Genomic DNA, 8485 nt, shown 5'->3' with positions numbered 1-8485 from the left:
GCCCCTGAGAGGCGCAGCTGGAACAGGCGATGCACGGGTTCGGATCTGGCCGGCCAACCGAGCCCAGCGGTCGCGAAAACCAGAGTCGCCACAGAGGATGAGCACGATTCCATTTCTGGGGATCGGGTCCGGTGGGGAGCCACAGTCCCTAACGCCTCCAGAGACTTTAAATAGGACAATATAATGCTGGTAGGAGCAAGGTGCAAGGAATTTAGTGGCAGAAGCCTTTGGGGGGGGGTGAGGAAAGGCAGATCCGTGCCTCGTCTGAGCCTGGGGGTGGGGACAGCCCCTGGCCTTGTAGCCCCTGTTCCGGGGATCAGCTGGGCCCACCTAACCTCCCTATATGGGGTTGAAAGGGGCCAGTGGGACGGCCCCGCCGCCCCTCCCTCGGGATACCACAGGGCCCTGACCCGGCCTTTATCTCTGCACGGTCAGCAGTCGCGGGGGCTTCAGGAAGGAGGACAAAGGCCCGGTGTCACTGCCGGCGGGGGCTCGGTTTCCTGGCTCTCTGCTCACACTCACCGCCTTTAGCGGTTGTTGGGGGAAGATTTTTAAAAATATGTGTCGAATTTCCTTTTTTTCTCTTCTAGAAATAAACAAAAAAGGCAAAAGGCAAATTCCCCTTCACTCCTCGTCCACAGAGAGTAAAGTTTCCTGGGATCCTGCCCCTTTTTTTTTTCTTTGACTGCCTAGAAATACTTGTTCTCCCTTGTACATAGAGGAAAATGCGGGGAACGGTTTTTTAAAAGTCGGTTTCATACTATTATTATTACTAAGGACAACCGGGCAGGCTGAGGTCCCAACGTGGATGATCCGAGTCGGCCTCGCGCCGGGGATCTGCAGCCACTGCCCCGTGCGCTCAGCACGTCTGGGGGCGATCAGGGACCCTGCGCTTCCGCCCGCCGCCCCGCAGTCGACAGCACCCTGTGCCCAGACTGGCCGACTCATTCTCCCCCGAATTTTGTTTGGAGCTGGCAAGGGGGACTTAGCCCGCGCCCCAAGACCTGGGCTTGTAGCGCCGCCAACAGGCCCGGGGATGCGAGGCGCTCCAGGCCGGGGTCTTCCTGGCCGTGGGCCCCTCTCGCTCCCCACCCGCTGGCGGCGCCTCGGTCGCCCGCAATTGACCCAACCCGCTTCCTGCGTTTGCCCCTCAGGTTTCCCGTTTCTCCACAAAGGCCTAGGGGAGCCTCGCCCACAGGCTGACCCTGCAACCTCTGGCCCGGTGGCTACCTTCTGCTTTTCTGAAAAAGAAAAGGAAAAAAAAGAAAAAATCAACCAGTCGAGGGAGACGCGTGAGGACTGGAGGTGCCAGCCGGACAGCCTGTGAGTGGGGTTGTGGCTGGCCCCAAGCCCCTGGGTTGGTGCCGCTTCGCGGGTCAGCACGGCCTTTCTCAGAGAAAACCTCCTAAACGTGTGAAGACCGCTTTGGGGGAAGCGAGAGGGAGGCTGGAGGAGCCCCGGGCGGGGTCTCAGCGCCCACCGGCTGTGCCTTCAGGGCTTGGGTGTTCGCTGCGACGGCAACCGCGTGAGCCTCACTCCCACGGCCAAGGGGCTAGGGCAGGGTGGATGCAATCGCGTGCGCCTGGCCCCGGAAGGTGCTCGCAGGGGGTGCCTGTGGCCAGCTGGGTTAGGAAGTCAAATCCTAGAAAGTTATTACTAAAGGTTTTTTTTTTCCCTTCCTTTCTTCCTTCCTTCTTTGCTTCCCTCCGTCCTTTTATTTTTTTAATAGGGGAAGGGAAAAAGCATTATTGAACATCTACTATAAACTGGGCACTTAAAAATTAGAAAATTTAATTATTTTAATAATTCGGATACACACACATATGCATTTCTATTTTATAGAGGAGAACACTGAAATTTGAATAGGTATTTTGCCCAAGGTTACATAGTTATTAAAGAGGACACCAGGCTCCATCCCAGTTCTTCCTGACTAAACAGCCCAGATCTTTGCCCCATCCTGCACAGGCCACCTCCGCAAAGTGACAAGATCCCAGAACAAGCTTTTCACAGCTCAGCACCAAGCCTGTGCGGCAAACAGCCTGCGCAGCAGCAATTTCTGTGGCACAGAAACAAACAAACATAAAAGGCAAAAGGCACAGCTCAGACTGTGCTTCCTTCTTCTCCCAGGAGGCTCTCCCTTACTACTCCTGGGAGGCTCTCCCTTACTACGCAACTCCCTTGAGCATCAGTGGCAGCTAGGCTCAGCTGCTGTCAAGTCTCCTTTAAAAATTTCGGAGGCCATTTGCCCCACAGATAGCTGGAAGACCTCTGGTTGGTCTCTTCTCTTCTTAGGACCTGAGATTCCTCAAATGTAATGTAATTTTGGGTTCCTAGACCCAAGACACTCTTTTTACGACAGCTGGGAGCCCTCTCTCCAGAAAGTGGAAAGTTGCTAAGACTGCTTGGTTTTAAGAATCCTTAATTCCTGGTTGTCCCTAAGGCATGGGGCTCCTAGTCCCATCCGTTCCCCATCTATTTCTTTGGGTCCCACAGTCTACTCCAAGGAGTAGGGGCTGCCACATAGTTGTGGCAGGCCTGACGGGCAGGGCCCCTGGGTCACCACCAGGTTAGATCTGCAGAATGGGGACACTGCAGAGATGCTGAGCCTGATCAAGATGTTTCCTGGCCTTAGACCCCCACCCAGAAGCCAGGAGTCTGGTCTGGTGATCATGTCCATGAAGCCTGGCCCAGACCTTCATAAAGGGAAGAGCTCAGTTGAGAGCAAACTGTCTTGGGCCAGACTCAGATTCCTGGCCCATATTCTGTTTGTCCGGCTGCATGAGCCTGGGTCTGGCCCCAATTTCCACCCGCCGCCAGGGGGCTCCTTGCAGCCCCATCTCCAGCCTTGGCTTCCGGGAAACCCTGGCAAAGGCTGGATGCACCTAACCTCGGATGAAATGTCCAGGGCCTCTTGCTCATCTAAGCCTCAGATCTGGAGCAGCGAACTATTTACTGATGCAAGCTGGAAACAGGCTGTCAATACCCTCTGGAGCAGGATACAGGACCATCTCCAGAACTCCGTAGGTCCCCTTCCCACCATCCCTTGGTGCATGTACTTCAATGGCAAAGATTTCTCCAGGTCCCTCTTGAGAACAGGACACCTCTCCCTGCTTTCTCCAAACCAACCCACTTACTCTGACTGGGCAATTTTAGTGAGGTGGAGGTGACTCTAAGAATTTCTGCGTAAATGTGAGGAGGGTGCTCATACTGTCAGCAGTGTGTGAGGATGTTTACACCCACCACACACATAATCTTCATGCAAGAACAACTCATTACCCAGAACATTCAGAAATTGGCTGGGTATTTGTATTAAACTCTATTTACATTGTATTTACACACTGGCCAATATATATACATACACTCACATGGCCCAGCCATCTAGGCCAGACTGTATATGCTAAGGCATAATTGCTATATAACTCTCTTAAATACTTTTGCCCTCAGGAATTGCTTAAAACAGCTTCTGTAATAGAAACTCAAAAGTGCGAAGAGGGAGAGAAGAGAAAGGAAATGAGAGATGAAGAAAGCCTGCCATTGAACTAAACTTTCGGCACTGGGGAAAATGACCAAACTTAAGAGCTTTGGAGAAATCCCCAGGGCTGGAGTTAGACAGATTTTTCCTGTGGGCATCCATGGGGAAGTGGGGTATGATTTGGCTCCCTTCTCTCACCTCCTTCAATCCCTGTGTAGACCCAGGAAACCCTCACTGATTGCTTCATTTTGTCTTCCTTACTTGGTAAGGCTTCTGCTTTCTTCCCAGCCTTGGGTGCCTTTTGCCTTTCAGTTCTCGGGGAGTAGACAGGCTGGTCTTTCATTGCTGGCCCTGGCCAACTTCTCTGTCTCACTGGAAGTGGGCTGCTACCTGCCCACCAGGGCTTGGCCCTGGAAGCTTCCCTCTCTTGCTTTCTCTGCTTGAGACGGCAGTTGAGGGAGTGCTGACAGCCAGCCTCAGAACAGGGAGCCTCTGCTTGATGAAGCAAAGGCTCTGTCCATATTATTTTATTTTTCAGCAAGCCAGGAATACACACCCACAAATGCACACATCACCAATGAGGTATGAATGCCACACACACTGTGGTCCCAGTAAGCACTTCCTAAGTGTTAGCCATATGATTATTACAATGCCGAAAATATATGCCCACTCTGCAGGCGAATGACAGACACACACACCTCCCACCCTGTCACCAATACACAACTGACACTGTACACACACATTTGCAGCAGATACAGACTACACAATTGCCGATGGGCTAAATTTTCACACTAGACAAAGCACAAACAGACACGCACACAGCAGGCTGCTTTCTGTTCTGCAACTCCCCTTAGCCAGATAGTGGAGCAGCCGGGCACCAAAGGCACCCAGACACCAGGCCTGACCAACCTCTAGGGCTTCCTGCTCCAGCTGAGCCTCCCTCTCCCTCCTGCTCCTGCCGGTTCCTGGTAAGCTCCAGTCCCAGTCTTGAGGTGATGCCCCCTGAGAATCCCCATGGCTTAGTCTCCTGCCTTGTAGCCTCTCGCAGGATGCCTGTCGGGGGCGGGGGGCATTCTGAGCAGAAGCCACTTGGGCCCAACTATACATAACAGGGATATCACCCTGAGGTTCCTACCGCCTGACCACTGGAGGGCTGAAGTGAAAGGCCTGCAGGCTCATTCCCGTGGCACAAAACCGCTCCCGGCCCACCAGCCGGCCTGGACCTGTCGCCACATTGCTGGCCAGGCCCCGAGATAGACGGGGGGCGGGGGCAGTGAGGGACACACGGCTGGGTGCGGGGTCTAGTCCCAGCTGAGCAGCAGCCCGCAAGAACCGGCGGATCTATCCTATCAGAAGTCGGAAGTCATCTATCCCATCAGAAGAGTGAAGGCCGACCACCCCCTAATCCGCCTGGGAGAGCCAGACTGCAACCAGGTCAAACGCCTGTGTGCCTGCGCGGAAGCACGGATCTTAATTCGTTATTTGGGGATCTCAGTAGAGGAAGACAGAGAAAGAAAAAAGACTAAATTTCTTCAGCCACGAAGTATGTTCAATCCTTACTGAAACCTCCAAATCTCCTACCCATATCTCGAGGTAAATGAATTCTGACTATTAAAAATAATAAAGCAGTCACTTCTCACATTTGTACAGAGGTTAGCAGCTTGCAGCGCATTTCCACAACCAGAATTTTATCTATTAATATTTGGAACAAACTCTTGGCTGTTATAGTTGACTCAAAATCGAAAAGTTTGAGAACAATAATAAAAACACAGCCAGCCCATACACCTAGTACAACTGTGTATGAGGTAGAATACAAACTTGAATGGGTACAAAAATAAACCAAGTCCTGCCTACAGTCGCGCCTTGTGAACGAACCACGGCAGAAAAAGTCTTTCTGCTGACGTTAAACAGCCGCAACGGGCCAGTGATGACACAGAAAACAAACAATCCCCAGGAAAACAAAGCAGCAGCGACAGCCACAAACGCCTGCCACCCCGGTTGCTCTCAATCTTTGTTTAACTCATTCTGAAAAAGATAAAATTTTGCTGAAAATCTTCCTTTTTTAACTAGCTGCTGAACTAACTTAGGCGCGACGGAAATAAAGAAGTCCGTGTTAAAAGAAGGAACAAAAAATTTATTCGGGAATCGACAAGGCAAAAAACAAAAAACAAAAAAAACACAACAAAAGTGCTCTAGTTCTCTCTAGAAAATTTGGTCCCCCAAACAACAAGCTACAGTACAACCAGGTCTATGGTTTTCGGGCCCGGCCAGCTCCGGGCCACAAGACCGCCTAGGTCGGCCGCTGCCGGGTTTCACATTTCTCCTTCCCAAGGTGGGAGAAGTAGGACGTTTGAAAAACAAAAAGCAGGGAGTACGAGCCGTCCCAGCAGCGTGGGCCAGGCAGGCAGTGATCTCCCTGCCTCCATGACTTGCATCGGAAGATCCGGGGACATTTGTTTTTGATTTTTTTCTTCAGATAGCGAGAGGGTGAAACTTCCCCAATTGGTAGACGAAACCATCTTTTATTGGATATATTCTCCTAACTCTGAACACAGCTTTTTGAAGGCCCAACAGGAACTCTAACGCAAATCTTCCAGAAGAGAAGATAAGGAATACTAAAGCTTTTGATTTTCATGTTTGGATTTAGCAAACTCCAAGGCCACAATACTTCCCCGGTGAATGTTTTTTTCCTTATTTTTTTTAAATACTCTCTTAAAAAGCTCCACCGATCTTTTAAACAAAACATTAGCCAGCCGCCGGGGCCCGGAGGTGCCCGAAGCGACGGGACTGATAGCGGAGGAAACGCAGCCTCCCTCCGCGCCGGCCCGCGGTGTAAACCGAGCACAGGCCGCGGAGCCAGGCTGCCCGGGCTCCCGCTGGGTCCCAACCCCGCGCCCCGCTTAGTGGGCCCCGCGGCAAGCGGCTTCTGAACAGCTTCAAGAGGGTTCGCGGAGGAAACACACGTATTGGTCCGTCCCTTTCTCGGGCAGCGCGGTCCCGCCATCAGTCCTGTCCGGCGCGTCTAGCCATGGACTGCACGGCAGTCGGGCGGGGAACGCCAAGCGCGAGCGCACCGACCTGTGAGAGAAGGCCAAGAGGTCTGCGCTGCCGACGCCCGGTCGCACCTCGGCCCCGGGCCCTTTCCGCGGTGAATTTGGGCAGCAGACGCTGGGGCTCCGGAAAGAGACGAGCCCAGTAGAAAGCGCGCAGAGAGGCGGCTTCAGGCCAGGGGAGTGCAAGGGCATAGAGATCAGGGAGGTGAGCACAGGAGGACAAGCTGAGGGGACAAAGAGGAGCGACAGGAGCTGAGGAGAGCGAAAAAGCACAGAGGGACCCTGGGCGCTGGCCCCAGAGGCGGGCCCAGAGGGTGTGAGGTCCGGCTGGCGGCGGCGGCGTCGGCTGCGACCGGGGCCGGCGTCGCGCGTCCCTGCATCCTCGCATCCGTCTGCACCGGCATGCGGTGGGCTCTCAGAGATCGAGGCGCGAATGCAGCGCTCCGGTCTTGCTGTCGTGGTCCCAGTAAGAGCAATGCATCATGGCGAGCTCGGGCTGCCGGGCGCAAGCGAACTGCAGGCCCGGCGCACTGGTGGGCGCGGGCGCCGGGGGCGCGGCGGTGGCTGGGCTGGCAGGGCTGAGCTGGCCCGGGGGCGGCGCGGCGGCCCCGTGGTGCGGTGGAGCAGGCGGCGGTGCGGCGGCCGCGTGCAGATGGTGTGCGTGCGGATGCGGGTGGGGGTGCGGCGGAGGCGGGGGTGCGGCCGGCGGGCCTCCCAGGCCGTTGTACGAGTTCACTACGCCGGGGGGCAGCGCCATGCTCTGCACGCGTGTGTACGGCCCGTACGAGGCGGCCGGGCCCGCCAGCCCCTTGACCACAGCGGCCGCGCCAGGGCTACCGGGGCCCGCGGCCGCAGCCGCCGCTGCTGCAGCCGCTGCGGCCGCCGCCATCTGGCAGGAGGCATAGGGCATGGGTGAGGGAGGCTGCGGTAGCGGCCACGAGTTGTTGAGGAAGCCAGACTGCAGGTACTTGGGGGGCGCCAGGTAGCCGTAGCCGTCGGCCCCGGCGCCCGCTACGCCGCACCCGCCTGCGGCGCCTCCGGCCCCGAAGAGCCCCTTGCCGGGCTGGAAGTGCGCGGGTGGCGGCCGGAAGGGCCGCTTCATGCGGCGGCGGCGCCGGTAGTTGCCCTTCTCGAACATGTCTTCGCAGGCCGGGTCCAGCGTCCAGTAGTTGCCCTTGCGCTCGCCGCCGCCCTCGCGCGGCACCTTGATGAAGCACTCGTTGAGGCTGAGGTTGTGGCGGATGCTATTTTGCCAGCCCTTCTTGTTCTTCTCGTAGAACGGGAACTTGGCGATGATGTACTGGTAGATGCCGGACAGCGTGAGCCTCTTCTCCGCGCTCTCGCGGATCGCCATGGCTATGAGCGCCACGTACGAGTACGGGGGCTTCTGCGCCGGGTCCGGCTTCTCCGGGGCTGTCCCACCGCCACCCCCACCGCCCTTGCCTGGGCTCGGCGGCGGAGCTTCTGGCTCCTTGACTGTGCGACCGGTCTCTGGGGCCAGCAGGGCCCCCGCCGCGTCCTCGGGCTCGGGGTAGCTGGCCATCATGACAAAGCCGGCGCGCCGCGGCCGGGCCGCCTCTGCTCTCCGCTGCAGGCGCTGGCGCGGCAAAGAGTTGGGGCGCACAAGTCCGCTTACGGCCGAGTCTCAAACTTCTGGAGACTGCGGATGCCGCCCGCGCTTGCTTGCTGGAGGCCTCTCGCTGCTCTCCACTCTCCTTTCCCTTCCCCTAGGGAGCGGCCGGCGGGAGTGGAGCTCAGCCTCTGGCCATGGGGAGTCCGCCCAACAGAGAGGGGCTCCGGCCTCGCCGCCCCTCCCCGCTCAGGCCAGTCCCCGCCTTGGTGGGTTTTCTTTTCTGCGCTCTTCCCCTCCCCCCGCCCCCGGTTTCCCGAAGCACGACCCGCGTCTCTGGCGGAGCTGCCTCCTGGAGTCCCTAGTGCGCCAGGAGCCTCGCTCTGTTCT

At 56.6% G+C, this 8485-nt stretch overlaps 1 protein-coding gene across 1 annotated transcript; it reads right to left on the bottom strand.

Annotated features, from left to right (window-relative positions):
* Positions 1 to 5585: 5585 nt before the first annotated feature.
* FOXL2 (forkhead box L2) lies at positions 5586 to 8485 on the bottom strand. Its single transcript, XM_055295258.2, has one exon. It carries the CDS (start codon positions 8069 to 8071, stop codon positions 6941 to 6943), a length of 1131 nt encoding a protein of 376 aa, XP_055151233.1. The 5' UTR covers positions 8072 to 8485; the 3' UTR covers positions 5586 to 6940.

The sequence above is a fragment of the Symphalangus syndactylus genome, chromosome 10 (assembly GCF_028878055.3).
Source record: "Symphalangus syndactylus isolate Jambi chromosome 10, NHGRI_mSymSyn1-v2.1_pri, whole genome shotgun sequence".
Lineage (NCBI taxonomy): Eukaryota > Metazoa > Chordata > Mammalia > Primates > Hylobatidae > Symphalangus > Symphalangus syndactylus.
The sequence above is the reverse complement of the archived record's forward strand: the minus strand, read 5'-3'. Positions and strand labels throughout refer to the sequence as shown.